Consider the following 17,503-nt stretch of genomic DNA (forward strand, 5'->3'; position numbering starts at 1 on the left):
GGATTAATAGATGAGATAAGGATAAAAATAGTGTATTCCCTCCAAATTAGTAACTAGGGGGGTGGTATAAGGGATGGGGATTAAATTTAAGGAGTAAAAGACATTTTTACCCGTAATGAAAGAAAAAAAAAAAAAAAAGAGTGAAGAAGGGATAGTAAGGGTAATTGTGTATAATTATTAGTTATTCCAATTTAATCCCAACCTAATCCAAACAATGGAATACACTATTTTATCTTTATCTCATCTATTAATTCCACCTTCTTATCCTACCTTTTAATCCCATCCCTCCTACCAAACGCCTCGCTTAGTTATTAATTTGGAGGGATAACTCCCTTTTTTATCCCCCTCATAATCCCTATCCCTCTAAACAAACAAATGACATGTTAAATCCCTCCTCTTTTATCCTATCCCCTCACTTTATCCTCTAAACAAACACCCTCTTAGGAAAATGAATAGAGAGACAAACTGACAAAATATTAATAGGGGTACAATGGTAAATACATATTTTTGGGGTTATATATGTCCTAACACTGTTCATAAGAGTATTCTCCCACCTTTTATAAGGTAGGGATACTCTATTTTTTTTTTTGTCTAAAATGAAAAGAAGTAACTAGTGAAAATTATAAAAAATTATAAAATATGACCAAATGTATGAATGATTCTTATCTATTAATAATCAAAGCAGTGCATATTTGGAATAGCAAGAAAAATAAAATTACTCCCTCCATCCAAGAATTACTTTGGGGGAAAGCAATAAAATTACTCCCCCGTTCCAGAATATCTGGGATGTTGAGATGGGCACCTAGGTTAAGAAAACTTTGAGTGAAACCATTAAATCTATTGTTTAATACTTCGTAAAAAGATTCTTTTTGATTTTTAAATTTTTTTTATGTGGCTAATTGTTTTCCAAAAATTAGTGGGCCTTAGAGGAGTAGAGGAAAATAGTTTTTAATTAGTGGTTCCATGCTATATTTAGTAAGGTGCCAACTGTTCCGAGATGGAGCTAGCATGGCACCAAGCCACTAGAAATTTTCGTTCAGGTGAGCTTAGTTAGGGCTTATTTTATAGTGTTCCTTTTTTTTTTTTTTTTTTTTTTTTTTTTGTCTGAAGTAAAAAGAAGTAATTAGTGAATATTATAAAGGCAAATTTGTTAAAAAAAAAACCTTTTAAAAGCACCATTTTGCGGAAAAAAACCTTTTAAAAGCTTTATCGTAAAAAAAAAACCCGAAGTTAAAATTTTTTTGTTCAAAGAAACCTAGTACCAGTAATTCACTTGATTAACCTTTAATCTCTTCTAATTACTCTCTAACTCTCACTAAACTAATAAATAATTAAATTAATTTATAATTTAAAAAAAAAAAAAAAACCACCACCAGCCAGCCACCCTCCTCCCATGGCAGCAGCTCCCGTCATTGGCGACGCAACTCCACCGCAACCCTCCCTAAACCCCGAAACCTCACATACCCACCACCTCCAAATGGTCTGAACCGTCGGCAGACCCCCTCCCTAAACCCTAACCCTGACAGCCTACCTACCCACCACCTCAGCGGCGAAAATCACCCCGGCCACACCCACTTGATCGGAATTCCCGAAATTCCACCCATAGACATCCACCTCGACCTCGACAGGGAAAGGGGATTTGTTTTTTTCCTCCCTCTTTTACTTCACTTTTTCCCCTTCTTCAACCACCATCAACATTCAACCATTTACAATCAAAAGTTATTCAATTTTTCAATTTTGAAAAAGATAAATGAGTGAGGAAATTAAGCAGTTATAGACGCTGGAAAGCATGACGTCGACTATCGGAAAACGCTAATTGCCGGGGTTGATTTGCTCTTTTTTTGCTTTAGGTTTTGATGAGCTTAAGGTGGGTTGTCGGGTTTAGGATTTCGGAAGGAGGGTTGGCCGGATGTGAAGGTGGGTCACAGGGGGAGAGGGGGGTTTAAGGCGGTGGCTGACTTGGGGGAGGGAGCTGCTGCCAGGGGAGGGGGAAAAGGAGAAGGGTGGCTGGGCTAGTGGTTAAAGTGGTGGTTGTTTTTTTTTTTTTTTTTTTTTTTTTTTCAATTTTATAAATTAATTTAATTAATTAATAGTTAAGTGAAAGTTAGAGTGTAATTAGAGGTTAATCAAGTGAATTAGTGGTACTAGGTTTCTTCAAACAAAAATTTTTTAATTTCGGGTTTTATTTTTTAACGATAAAGCTTTTAAAAGGTTTTTTTTTTTTTTTTTGGCAAAATGGCACATCTAAAAGGTTTTTTTTGATAAATTTGCCAATTATAAAATATGGCCAAATGTATGAATGATTCTTATCTATTAATAATCAAAGCGGTGCATATCAACTTTGGGGGAAAGCAAGAAAAATAAAATTACTCCCTCCGTCCAAGAATTACTTTGGGGGAAAGCAATAAAATTACTCCCTCCGTTCCAGAATATTTGGTGAGTTGAGATGAGCATATAGTTTAAGAAAACTTTGAGTGAAACCATTAAATCTATTATTTAATACTTCGTAAAAAGATACCTTTTGAATTTTAATGTTTTCCAAAAATTAGTGAGCCTTAGAGGAGTAGAGGAAAATAGTTTTTAGTTAGTGGTCCCATGCTATATTTAGTAAGGTGTCGGCTATTCTGGGATGAAGCTACAATGATAATTCCAGTATCTATTGGTATGCAATTACAGAAATTTCAGTTGGAGGGATATCTAAATTTGAAGGCAATATTACAAGGGTCAGGCAGCTCCAATGCAAGTGAGCAACTTAAAATGCAGAGCTGAAATAACGATAGAACCAGGGTGTATGATATCCATTTATTCACATAACTAAAAGAGTAGTAGTATATTTCCAAAAAAAAATAAAAAAGAGTAGTAGTAAGAGTAGCAAAAGAAGGCCTTGTGCTCCGTCAGGAAAACAAAGTTATTGCTGCAACATTGGATAAATTCTGCTAATCATGCAGCTAACTGCGAAAATAATTTGACATTGTACTCTATCATATGGGCTATGGCAGAATACTAAACAACCGAAATGAGTTGTCTAACACATCAATTACAAATCTACATCGGTAATTATGTCTTCCATCCAAGTGGCATCAAGATTAAACCAATGACTGACATAATTCATTCTAATTTCAAGTACAGTGTAATCATTACTCAAAAGATCTGACAGGAAAGGAGTTGATGGACTGACTTAAACATCATTCTAATATCAAGTACTTACTGTAACCATTTTATGGCATTAATTGGAGTCATAGACCCTTAATTTCCACATCCAATCAACAATAACTATTCAGGACTTTAACAAGCAAATTTCTGGAACCATAGTAAAGCAATTAGTGTCTAATGAGTAAAGGGCAGCCACCCGATGTACAGTAAACATTTAAACTATTTACAGAACGTTAGAAAGTCACGAGTATAACTCACCATAATCATGAGCAAAATTGAGGAACAACTGCAAGTCATGCATACATCTTAAGAATTAGAAATAAGTGGAGGCAAGGAATCAGGTTCTAGGTGCCAAGAACATTCCGGTATACCATGGGCTTCAATTCCTGGGACAACAAATGCCTCAATTCGGTGTGAAAAGCTAAGAATCTCTGATCTTGGAACTACTCGGCTTAATGCAAACCCATCACAAAGTTGCTTCTGGAAAAAAGTTTTATATCCCGAAACTTCTTCCAAGCTCGCAGTGCTCAGGCCAGAAGGCTCTGTGAAATCTGAAGTTATTTCAACTATTCGACAATGATAGTCTCTAAAGTCCTGTTGCTTCCATCTTCTATTCCAGTTTTTGTACATCGCCCATATCTCACCTTTCTTGGGATAAATTCTGTAAAACAGATTCTTGGTAGTTCGGTCACAATCTACCAAATGAGAGAAATTACTCAAAGGCATAACAGCAATCCTGGAACCTAGTTTAAATATTCCACAACTAACAGGTAAATTCTCTTCAATCCAAGAAATCTCTTCATTATCCATAGGATTGGGATGAGGCTCCAAAAAAGTCACTTCAACTGCTCCTGCCATAAAAACTTTATTCACTAGCGCATACTGCCTAGGCATTTGGTCAGAGCCATCATAGACGGCCCATACTTGACTTGGAGTAAAATCATTGGTTGTCCATTCCATTTTAAGTGAATGACCTACCGAATCTACTGTTGAAGGGCATGACGTAGGCCTCTGACTGGTTGAGGAGTTGATGGACGAAGGATCTTGCCGTGGCATATCACCAAATACTCCAATCAATTTCCCACCTTCTAAATCACATGCTGGAAGTTGATGAGAAAAACGATACAAGAACTCTGCAGGGATTTTGAAAGTACGCTCTTGGGCAACTTCAGTCTCTCTTTTGTAAATATTGTTTGATCCATCAACCTTGACTAAGGGCACAGCAAGCATGCCCTCCTCGGAGTAACCTTCAATTATCCTTATTACCTGTAAACTACACGCTTTTTTAGATTCAGGGTTTTCCAACCAATCAAATGGTCGCCAGTCTTTATAAACTGCCCAAACTTCATCTTCTTGTGGGAAAATTTCAAATTCATCATAAGTTGGGCTGACTGTACAAGGAACCACATGGGAGAAAATAGCAGGATCAACTATAGATTCTTCATTTTCATGTAAATTGAATAAACCACATACCACAGGCAACCTGACCTCACACCATTTCCTTTCATCTTCATTTTGTGGTATAGGTCGCAACCAAGTAACATCGAGCCTGAAAGGTGATTCTGAAACGTTATTGATGCGAGCATACCTACGAGGAAAATTTTCACTATCATAAGCAGCCCAAATTTGACCGACTTCAAAAGCTTCTGCCTTCTTTGCATCATCAAAGTTAATGAAATTTTCATGATTCATATGATCTGTAGTGGCTCTTAAATTCTGGAGTGACATCTCATTCGAAAGATCAAAATCCATAGCTGTAGCCACATTGGTATCAGTAGTCTGAGTAACCTCTGACTTCAAAGTGGAAGAATGAAAATTCAATTCTGTAGAGTTAATTGCTTTGTTCTGTTGAATATCATCAGCATCATCTGAATCATCAACTTCAATAGGTGTTAAACTTCTTTCACCAATACCTACAAGGCCTTTTGCAGCATCTGCATTCTTAGAAGCAGAGCTTTCACAGACAGGTGAGGAATCATGTTCTTGACTCAAACTCCTACCATTCTGATGCCCCATATCACCAAGAGAACTCACAGACGGAACAAATGATTCACTAACATCCATGCTTGTCAGCCTTCTTGAGTTGAAGATCCAAGTTTTAGATGTGTTTGAAAGAACAGCATAAGCTTCATGGACTAACTTCAAAGCAGTGACAGACCCAGGAAAGTCATCCTTTATTCCTTCTAATAGGCTCACGAATTTATTGTACTTGGACTTTATTTGAGAATTATTAGCTTCTGGACTAAGTTCAAGAACCCAATACCAATCAATTTCACCATTCAAAGTCAATTCCGATGCACATAAGATATCACAAGCAGTTAGCATCTGAGTAGCTATTTTGAAATCTGGAAACTGATTATGGGCTTCAAGCAGCTTAGATCTTGCACCTGCATAGTCCCTGTTAGCAGCCATCCTTTTCGCAACTTCGATTGTTTCCAAACAACTAGACTTTTCTCCTTCCATTTGTAAGAGGTCTAATGCCTACAAAGTCGAATTCAATCCTTAGTAAACAACAGATAGTTCAAGGCCTATGCTAGAATCTTAAAAGTAAAAACCCTCCAAGCAAATTCTCACACAATAATCACAAAACTACAACTGAACATACTACAAATGCATCATAACTTCATTACTAAGTTGCAGATGATTAAGAAATATCGAAAAAATGAAAGTGAAACTCGTTTTTCAGAGAACCTTATTCCATGTTCTAATAAAAACATGTAAAATCCCAAAGTTTCCTCTTATGAGCACCTGTACAAATTTGATGAACCCTCCTTTTGCTACAAAGACATGCTAAACTAGTATAAACAACAGGAGATAATAAACACAGCAAGAACAAAGCTGATTAACTTAAGAGCAACATTCAGCAATAAACTAAAGAAACTACAGAATGGTACACATTTCAATTCCATTCTTCCTTTTTTTTTTTTTTTTTTTTTTTTTTTTGACAACTTGTATTTTAGGATATAGTTAAACATACTGAACAGATCAATTTGTACTCCTCTGATCGCGTTAAATTAACATTTGTAATCGACTAATTGCGCTGAATCAACATTTCATTAGGAGAACAAATACAGTATAGTACTTGCTTAGTTTTTTTTTTTTTTTGGGACAGTGGAGTACTTGCCTAGTTGCATATTAGAAGATTAAGCACCTCTAAATTGTAATTAAATCACACTGCATTAACATAATATTTACTTTACTAAGAAACATTTGGGTTTATAGTACCATTCATGACATTTTATAGGCCGAGGAAAAAATTGAACTATATGGTCCTCTATGCATAAAGGAATTATTTCCTCAAACAATGGTGTATTGGTATGTTTTATTGCATTGCATTATGCATATATGTAAACTGTAAACATAAATCATCAAAAAAAAAAAAAAAAAAAAAAAAAAAAAAAAAAAAAAAAAATTGAAACTTTCACAGCTGCAATTACCAATGAAGAAAAAACTCTAGGAAATGAGCACAAAATACAAAAAAAGAGAAATTAATTCCAAATTACCAAGAAAAGAGTAATAAATAAGAAAAATAAGCATATTAATTTCAAGAAAAAATTGCAGCAATGTAAGTTTCACTTTTTCGAATGCAAATGGCATCAATATATAACACCGATCGAGGCGTGATTTTAACAATTACACATCGAATTGGGGAAGAGAAATAAGATAAGATACTTACTGAGTTACTCAACAAAATTGAAGCAGAGAGGAAGGACAGAATAGTGGTAGCTGGTTTGGTTGGAAAAGAATGATGCCTTTTTAATGTCTCTAGAACTAATCCAATTTCATTATGTGTGAAAGGAAACCAAAAAATATCAGAGAAAATGGAAATGGTGCAAAAGGTAACCAAAAAACCCCACAATTAAAAAGACGGGCTTTGAGAATTGGGAGTCCTTAAATATCAGAAAAAATGGTGAAAAGGAGGTCTGCAAATGGTATGGCTGCTCGACACTTGGCGTGCTCAGACTCCCAATTGTTTATTGTCTGACTGTGCGACTGTCCAGTCTCTGGTCACTCAGACAGTGTTATGTTTGTGTGTTTACTGATTAGACCTGCCCGTTCTATTAGGTATTGGGCACGGGCCGCCCCTACCATGTACTGGGTTATACTTCATCCTCGTCTCAATTTTTAATAGGGACACTTTAAAATTAAAAGGAATCTTTAATTTTGTGTTGAGTCTGTTAACTCGATTAGACATGTGCGACATTCTGATCCGATAAGACAAGTTTGTTAACATGTGCGAGGTTGTGATCCGATAAGACAATTCATCTTACCTATAAAATAAATTTAATAATTTATCTTAATCATAAACTAACTTTTATGAGTGAACTTGATAACCCTATGTTAATTAAGGGGGTATTTGATTCAAGAAGAGGAAATGTGAAAGTAAAGTAATTGACGAGTGTGAAAACGTGATTCCTCATTTTTAAGGTGTAACAATTTGATCTTTTGCACTACTTTTGCACAAATATTAGTATCGACTTAACTTTTCAGCCAGTATATGAAAAAAAAAAAAAATTGTTACTTGTACTAGATAATATGCTGTTGAATTAGTCACAATTTTTATTTTTTTTTTATTTTTATTTTTATTTTTTTTTTGTAAAGGAAAGATACAAGTAGTTAGGCTACTCTTCTCTCAAGACTGTAACCCAACCTATCTGAAGCAATATAAAAAGAAAATTTACTATCTAAAAAAGGATCAATATCCTGGTGCGTTTGCATGAAATGACCTAAAGAAGCAACATAATCAGCTGCTCTATTTCCCTCTCTGTAGATGTGCCTGGACTCGACGGAAGAGAAAAGACGAAGGAGCTCCCTAATATCTTCCAGTAGTAACTTAATCTTCCACGGACATTGAGCTTTACCCTGCAAAATATTAATTATAACTAAGTTATCCCTTTCAATAAAAAATATGGGAAAAACTGTGGGACCGTGCAAGAAGAAGACCATTACGAAGGGTAGTAGCCTCAGCAATAAGAGGCGTACTTGTGCCAATATTATAAGACCGACTACAAATATGATTACACCTAGGGATGTCAGTGGGGCGGGTCAAGTAGGAGACCCGCCCCATCCCCGCCCCAGTGGGGCGGGGATGGGTCTTGGTTTGGTGGGTGGTGGGGCGGGGATGGGGATGAAAACGATACCCGCCATGGGTGATGGGGCGGGGGTGGATTTTAAGTTGTACCCGCCCCACCCGCCCCACTTCGTACCCGCCCCATCCCCACCTCATACCCACATATACTTTTATATTATTTTATAAAAATAATTACGTGAAATAAATATTAATTATAATATTTTGTACTACACTTATGTTATAAACAAAAATGTGTGTAATATTAAGAATATTTTTTTTAATATTATAATCCGTATTAATTATGTAGGATTGTGTATTTGAGACACGGAAATTTGGTGGGTCTTGGGTGGGGATTAGGCGGGTATTTGGTGGGGATTAGGCGGGGATGGATATCCAAGTGGGGGGTGGGGCGGGGATGGTTTTGGAGTTGTACCCGCCGGGGCGGGGATGGGGATGAATATTAGACCCGCCGCGGGGATGGGGATGGGGATGGGGATGAAAATGATAGGTGGGGATGGGGATGGGAAGGCCAACATCCGCCCCGCCCCGCCCCATTGACATCCCTAATTACACCCAAGTGGTCTCTGATAACTACACCTGCAGCACCTGAGGCACCACGTACAGAGCCGTCAAAATTTATCTTAACAACACCATGACGAGGAGGAGACCAGGAAATCCGAATGGTCCGAGAATTAACATAAGAAGCAGAAGGAGCTAACTGATTATCCATATAATCCAAACAAGAGTGCAACTTCCATTCATGAATGATTTTTTGGGCACGGGATAAGATGACCATAGAAGAGAAATTCATGTTCTGAGAGACAATTGAGTTTCTAGTTTTCCAAATACTCCACATAGAAGTAATAATCTTAATCACAGAAAAAGAAAAATTCCCACGTAAAATTCTGAAAAGATGATAAAAATTATTATGAAGAGGAACATGACCTAGCCAATTAGTAGTAGGGTCAGTCCAACAACGTTTCGTAAACAAACATGAAAGGAATAAATGATCCTGTGTTTCAACATGGAAATTGCATAAAGGACATGTACTAAGAATGTCCAACTGACGATGAGCAAGATTAGCTCTAGTAGGAAGAGTGTTATGAAGAAGCTGCCAAACAAAAAATTTCAATTTTGGAGAGATATCTAATTTCCAAATCCAAGCAAATTCCCACTTAGTGTGGGAACATATGTTATGGGCTAACCAAGTAGCAGATTTTATAGTAAAATCGCCAGTGTTAGACAATCTCCAGCAAGGTTCATCTTGGATAGACGAGGAAGGAATAGGGATACCTTGAATAATTTGGACTAAATTAATAGGAGCAAGAAGAGACAGGGTAGTAAGATCCCACTCATTAGAGTCAGTAATAAAATGATCCACAGTAAGATCTAGATTATGAATATCTGAAATATCTAAATTTAACATAGAAATAATATTTTCAGAAGAGCACTAATTATCCAACCAGAAAAGAACACTAGCGCCATTACCAATTTTCCAACGAAGTCCTTTAAGAAGAAGAGGGCGGATTTGGAGAATCTTTCTCCAAATCCAAGAATCCTTCGGCTGAGGCTTATACGCAAAAAAGGTTTGTTTACTGAGATACTTTGTGGTCACCGAACGTACCCAGAGGTTATTTGGGTCTGAGATAATTTTCCATCCTAACTTGGCTAAAAAAGCCGAATTCACAGCTTCTATCTTAAGCCTAAACCACCATAACTTTTGGGTTGATAAATTTTATCCCAAGAAATCATGGGGATTCCATTTTTTGTGGAGACTGTTTCCAGAAAAAATTTCTATTAATCTGATCCAATGAGGTAGTAATACTTTTAGGAAGGCGGGCTGTGGACATTGAAAAGGAAGGTAAAGCTTCCAAGTTACTCAGTATGAGAACAGTCTTCCCAGCTTTGGAAACTGTATTAGAAGACCAATTGTTCAATTTCTGTTCTGCTTTAGTTACTTATGGAAATTTTGTTTCGTAAAAGATCGGGTTGTAAATAAAACACCCAGATATCTACCCAAAAAAGACTTTGGAGTCATATTAACACAATAAAAGGGGTCATGTTAGGTTATCAATGTTTACATTATTTTTGTTAATTCATTCATCCGTTTACTTCTTAAATCTCTTTTTCAAAATGCGTGTTATGAGTCAATGTTGCAATTAAAAAAAGAAAAATTGTGCAGGATAATATCAAATTTGTCTGATTCGCTGAAAATAATCTCAATTTTTGTGTACTTTTTAATTTGATTTTTTTTAACTAATCATGTGCTAACACATGTCCGGTAATTTGTTATAACAAGTTGGATAACCTGTTGGGACCACTAGAAGCAATTTCTTGTTTAAGTTCGGATTATGAAAAAATAATCAATAGTTGAGATTATTTTCAGTGAATGAGGCAAAGTTGAAATCATTCTAGGCAATTTTTCCATTAAAAAATTAACCAAAAAAAGTATTACTCCTTATTAAGAAAATTACGGTCAAAGCTAGTATCTAACAATCCTTTTTTTTTTTTTTTTTTTTTTTGGTAAGTAGAAAGGCTCTGCCGAGTCGGAACCTCCCACAAATCCTCCCGACTCGGGTTAGCAGGCTAGAGCTAGACACTTTGAAAGTGAGGAGGAAGGGTAAGGGAATCCCCACCCCCAAAGTGTCTCTAGTGGGATTTGACAAATTTTTGACATGGTATCCGTTTTGACATGGTATAACTTTTGACAAACTTTTGTCTTAAAACTCTTTCGAATATCCGATTAAACATTTACATATTCTTACAACATATTGTATTCTTCATGTCAACTTGTTGAAGAATGTGCATACTTAGGACCTTTTCACATTTACTGAACTGAGTTGAACTGAATTGAAATGAACTGAACTGAACTGATTGGAGCTGAATTAAATTGAACTGAACTGATAGGAGTTGAACTGAACTGAACTGAATAGTGCTGAAATGAATATTTTATGAGAGAAGGAAATTAGGAGCTTAACTGAACTGATTAGAGTTAAACTGAACCGAACTGAATTGAACTGAACTGATTAGAGCCGAACTGAACTGAACTGATAGGAGCTGCACTGCACTGAACTGAACTGAACTGAACTGAACTGAAATTAAGCTGAAGTGAACAGACCTTTAATCAAATTGTTTGAGATTGTTAACACTTTCATGATTAGATGCATGGATTGTTTATATATTTTGTTTACTAAACTCGATATATTATCTTTATATTCTGCAGGATGCATAGATTTAGATCGGCTCAATGAGGACCTTAATTATTAAAATCGTGTTTAAAACTTTAAATATGTGAATTTTATATATTGTCTGTTTATTTTATGGTGTAAAATAATTGTGCTAAGTCAAGAATTCTTTGAATTGTTTGCAAAGGTTGTTTGGCTATCTTTTATTAATGAAATCCTTTTTCTTCCAGATGATTAAAAAAAAAAAAAAAAAAAAAAAAAAAAAAAAAAAAAAAAATCCGAATGTATAGAATAACTAAAAGCTCTTTGTGGTAAACGGTCATAAATTATATGAATAGTATTTAATTTGTTTGTATTTTTGCTAAAAACTTATGTTCATTAATCATTACCATGTCAATAGAAATCTACCTATAAACATTTATTTGTTTATTAATTACTATTATCTGAATGGTATTAAAAATTTTGCGAAGAAAATGAAGTAGTTGAAAGGGACTAGCATTACTATGGTCTATGGACACTAGCATAAAACTTTTTCACAAATTTACTTCACTTTTGAAATCAATATCATTACCACTATTTATTACCGACTACCAGACAGACCGCTAAACCTTTCACAAGAACCATAGATCTAATGCTTGAGGTAACTTGTGAATTCAATGCAGCACACTCCAGGGTTTAGGTCTTAAGACAGTAAAATTTTTAAACCTAGGTCCAACTACACCTTTCACAGAGATGTTACTGCTTTGTTACAACTTCACTGAACAAGTGAACATCCAGTTCATAAACAAAGAACTACCTCTCTCAAATGAATTGCCTAGGAAACCACTCATCAGTATCACAAAAGACAGGAAAATTTCCTTCGCATCCTTATAATCATCTTCAACTTTACTCAGATGAAAATACAAAAAGAAGAATGAGATACGGAGTACTCCGTATTTCACAACTGATTAGCAACTGTTCCCATTAGCAGAACATGAAGATAACACACTAGGGACTAACGACAAATACCAACAGGTACACATGTAATGTGAGAGAAGTACACTATATGCAGTATTGCACAACGCATAAAGTCAGAATCGAAATTGAACAAGAAAGCTGAAATTATTGTTTGAAGATATCAGCAAGATAGAGTACCAACAACTGCTTCCTGATGATGAGTTGCAGCAGGCTATATTCCACCACCCTCCAATAGAAGTAGAATTACCTGTAATAGGGAGTCAAAAGACCGACTTCAGGTCAGCCAGGGAAAGATACTCTCTGAGTCTCTGGTGACAGGAAGAGCCAATTCAGTCATCAAGGAGCTAGCATTGCTAAAAACTGCGCGCCTCAAATAGATAGGGAGTGGTGGTAAAGGTTAAATGATTTTTGGAGTATTTATATTTTTTCTCTACTGCCTTTATTTTGACAATTAAATCCTTCATTCCTTATTTTATTTCAGCTTTCAGATGAACTCCTCCGCCTTTTGGGTTCCAAATCATGATCCTTGGAATAGCTAATTTCCATTGGCTTAATCTATAAATATATACTCCATAATAAGCAATAAAGTTATCAACAGGCATCATATTTTCATGAACTCACACCATACAAAAGGAGCCTCTAAACAATCAATTAGAAATTCTATGCTATCATACAATGTGTTTCAAATGAATCTTACATGACATTCTATAAAAGTATAAATCATATACATATATAGCCATTATGAGACCAGGTAAAGGCTAACTCGATATAATCTCAATGAATTGTTTTCTTTATACTCTGTATGAAACTATGAACTAATGTCAGCTCACAATTGACATCAAGGTCCTGAAGCATCCAGATATGACGCCCCATATCAAGGATTAGTCTGACAAGTCACATATACCATTTTTCTTACCTTGTCTCTTTACCAGCTGGTGGTTGAGTCTCCTGCTCTGGAACTGCTGAAAGATTCATGATCTTCATCGGCATCTCATGGTTATGCCTTCCCTCATATGTTGTGATGAACGCTCTAGAATCGTCCAATGCTCTTTCTACATACTTCCGTACATTGCATTTGACACTGGTGCAGCGGTAGTAGCTTCTGTATGGAAAGAAAACATATAATAAAATTTAAGCTACTTATAAAACTATTTAAACCATTCTCCATTAATGGATGTTTCTCTACAAAATATGGTGACGTTCTTCTAATCATGATGCAGTTATTAATACCTCCATCTGAATTAGTGGTTACATCATTGATTCAAAAACATTTTATTACTTTTTTTATAGTGATATTCATTTTAAAGAAAGTAAGTCATCTCTTTGTCTGAAAATATTACTCAAGTATGCCTAGAAATATATAGTTTTCACATTTCATAAAATGTAAGGGTTTGTAATTGGTCTTAAGCATAATACCGTTACTAAGATTGAGTGATGAGGAGAGTACGGAATGATTTACTATAATGGATCTTCTAAGACTCTGTCACGTGCAAATTAATTCTTAATAACAAGGGTTGGACTGAGGATAATGCAACTAGTCTTTTTGGATGGAGGAAGTGTCTTGCTAACTCTTGTTTAGTCACTGGCTCATTGTGACAATACAGCCAAATAGCAATCTAATGTATTTTGCAGGAGACAATTTTTATACCTAACTACTATAGTAAATAATTTAATTAAATGCAAATCTGAACAGTGCCCCCTTAACCCTTCCCGCTTATAACCATTGAGTCCAAGCACATGTCTAATTACATCATAACTGCTAACCTGGGGTATGGACTCCCTTTCACTACCTTCTGTCCATATTTTCTCCAGCGAAAGCCATCGCCCATGATTTCAGGCTCGTTGATGTTATGCACCCAGATACAAGGCTCTTGTAGACCTTCACCTGATTTTCCAGTTTCATTGTTTTGAACATTTTGTTTCCTAATACCAAAAAATAAGACATGTTCATGCTAACACTTTAAGAGATATAACAAAGGAAACATGCATAAATCACACCTTACCTTCTCTTGTTTTTTATTCTACCACCATTGGCGTTTAAACCCTTGGCCGATTCTTCACAACCCCCACCAAGTCCAGCTGAATCCACAACAGTCTTGTCACTAGGATTGTGCTTTTCTGCATCAACAGGATGGCATACTGGGGCAACATTTACAGGAAACGTAGACTGCTTGGACAATTGCATTTCATTTTCATTACTCATATGTCTCTCAAAACCTTCATTTTTCTCACAAACATTATCATGCAACTTGGGGTCACTACTATTGGGATCTTGATTAGTCCCAGCAAACAATTCCTGTCCATGTACTCCAGATGAACTGCGCTTGGCATGATCTGGCTTCAGATGGTTATGCTCTCCTTTATAGACAATTTCTGTTATCTGCCCATCTAATGACCTCTCAACCTTTTTTTTCACAGGGCATTTCAGATGTGTACACTTATAATAACTTCTTGGATACTCACTACCCTTGACTTGTTTTTGCCCATATTTTCTCCAATTATACCCATCACAAGAGGGTCGATCAGCACCAGCTATCGAAGATGCCATTATTCTGGACTCTCCCTCTACCATTTGCTGTGCCATTGTAGGAGACTTAGCTGATTCGGATAATTCAACCAGTGGCAGATTACTTGAATGCTGACTTGAGAATAAATGTAGCTTTTCCTTCCGTGCAGACACGTCAACCTGGGATAATGCTTGTCAATGAGTAACACTGGAATTTCCCTGCTCCATAAGTAAGCAGAGAAACAAGGATAACAACATCTACAACTAAAGGAGTCTACAATGTGTGAAAGTGAAACCTAAAACAATTAACATTGATGTCAATTGAATGAACTAACGTCAATACTAAGTGTATCGTGCCAAATTAACTTTTACTCTGTCAGAGTACCTATATTCTCCTAGTATGAATCTCACTAGTTACAATTAACCTCTAAGGCTCTAATCCATAGTCCATAGAAGACTACTCAGAAGGCTGTGCAGATAGATCAATCGAGTAAATATAAACTCGAGCATTAAAAATTGTAGCAAGTGATGTTATTTAATATAATGTTTTCCAAAGTACTCATAAATTGGGATGAGATCAGAATCCAACAAGATGAGAAAGCTTGATTTAGAGCCAAGAAGGGCAACTGAGCGACAACCTAGTCAGCAAGAATATCCCAAGGAAATGACGTCATGACCATTGGAACAATTAAATTGATCAATTTTAAATCCCATTACAACTGTTTTCTCAGATCCCTCCAGGATAAGAAATATATCCCCCACCCACCCTGCCCTTCCTCCCTCCTCCCAGCTTCATCCCTTCTAATCCTCCTTCCTTTCTTCTTTCTTTTATAAATCCCTTTAAAAAACGTTGAAGGCTCGTAATTAGCATGCATGAAGGCCAGAAAAAGGTATAAATGAAAGTTAAAAGGTATGAAGGATTTATACTAACCATGCTGAGCAAAATAGAAACAGTTGCCTTGGAGACAACCTTTGCTAGTGGTTTGAAGATGGTGGATCGATCAGGGGCTCTGGATATGGTATCAGATGAAGAACAACGAGCTCCGTTGGAAGTGTCCACCTGAGATAGCGAGTGCACAAAGGTCAGAACAGATAGTTCGCTGAAAAAGAAATTTTCCATGGTGCTGAGATTGAGACTTGCCTGAATTTCTTCGGTATGTGGAGACTTATTGATTGTGGACTTTACCCTCACTGTTTTGGGCTTAATAGCAGCAACTGCCATTTCAGAGCTAGCATTCGCAGGTGGTGGTGATGCATTGATAGCACCAGAATGAAGTTTAGAGAAAGATCTAAAGCTAGTACAAGATGGCCTTGAAGCTACTGGCTTTGTTATGACCACTCGATCTATTTCTTTTACCTCCATTCCCAACTATATACAGTAAAGTGATTACGGAAGTACAGAAAGGCTACAAATTAGGACCTCCAGCAGAAAAATAGTTTGTGTATGCATCAGAAGCTTCATTTCATCAAGAGCTCAAGACAAGTCCATCAACGGTAAAGTTCATTCAACATTTGCTGGTTCTGAATTCAGGGCTCCCAACAACCTCAACGGGCCTGTAGAATAGACTAGATGAGATAGGAAAAATAGACACAATAATACTATCATCATTACATCAACATCAAGGTTACTCCAATGCCTTTGAAAAAGGTCCTGTCTGGATTCCAACACCAAGGTAGGGTAAGGGAGTCTCCTATACAGCCTTATTCTACGATACTAGAGAAGTTGTTTCCATCTGCCCCTAGATCCGCATCAAATGACACTTTGCTACATTGCAATCAGAAGCAATGGGAATTTCACAAGCTATAATAATTTACGTAATTATAATCTATAAGTAGAAGAATAGTAAATCCATTATTCTATAGGAATTGGAGTATTAGACAGGTATTTCAAAGACATGTTCCAGCAAAATTCAATATCATAAAAGTCACACCAACATACATGTTAAATCTAAGTTTTTTAGAGCACTTCAAAATAAATAAAGAGCAATGAGTTTGCCTATTCTTGTCATCTCAATATCTCATGACATAACAAGGTTATTATTCTACTACCCATAACAGCATGACTCAACGAATGTTGTGAGCTGAACCCAAAATTAGCTGTCAGCTGAAAATGGAGGTCTTAAATATTACTTATTAGGCTTATCAGTACATCAACTAACAATTTATTCTCTGCCTTGGGACTGGCTGAACAGAAATAACCTGAACTGAACTGAACATTTCATGTAATGTTTTACTGAGCATGACTCGAACTGTGAATGAACCTAATCTTAATTAAACCCGATAAGAACAATTTGCTTATCAGGTCTACAAATGGTAGAACTACAGTCCATTAGCCTTTGAGACTATTGATAGTGAATCTAACTAATGTCATTCAGAAGAAACTAATTGTGGGAGTGTGGGACATATTAGGACAATCAAAATCACCTCCAAAATTCCTTCGGCCAAAACTCAGCTGAGGTTGACTAAAACAAGCACAGCACAACATTCTAACACAACCCTGATCAAAACTGGTACTCTCTCCATTCCTTATTATTTGTTAGATTCCGTAGTTTCCAAATATCAAATTTTATGATTTTTAATAATGCATAGTAGATGATATTGATGTTCAAATGTTAAACTGTGCAAATAGGC

General features: G+C 36.1%; 1 protein-coding gene and 1 pseudogene across 2 annotated transcripts; both read right to left on the bottom strand.

The window, feature by feature from the left end:
• Positions 1 to 3,227: 3,227 nt before the first annotated feature.
• On the bottom strand, positions 3,228 to 5,628 carry LOC145564019 (uncharacterized). Its single transcript, XM_081624387.1, has one exon. It carries the CDS (start codon positions 5,614 to 5,616, stop codon positions 3,460 to 3,462), a length of 2,157 nt encoding a protein of 718 aa, XP_081480513.1. The 5' UTR covers positions 5,617 to 5,628; the 3' UTR covers positions 3,228 to 3,459.
• Positions 5,629 to 13,039: 7,411 nt separating this feature from the next.
• LOC145564020 (WRKY transcription factor 44-like) lies at positions 13,040 to 16,343 on the bottom strand (annotated as a pseudogene). Its single transcript, XR_014094716.1, has 5 exons — positions 16,014 to 16,343; positions 15,804 to 15,932; positions 14,370 to 15,091; positions 14,131 to 14,289; positions 13,040 to 13,468 (listed from the first exon to the last, which is right to left on the bottom strand). The product of XR_014094716.1 is annotated as a WRKY transcription factor 44-like (transcript).
• Positions 16,344 to 17,503: the final 1,160 nt, after the last annotated feature.

This window comes from Chenopodium album, chromosome 10 (genome assembly GCF_948465745.1).
Source record: "Chenopodium album chromosome 10, dcCheAlbu1.1, whole genome shotgun sequence".
NCBI lineage: Eukaryota > Viridiplantae > Streptophyta > Magnoliopsida > Caryophyllales > Amaranthaceae > Chenopodium > Chenopodium album.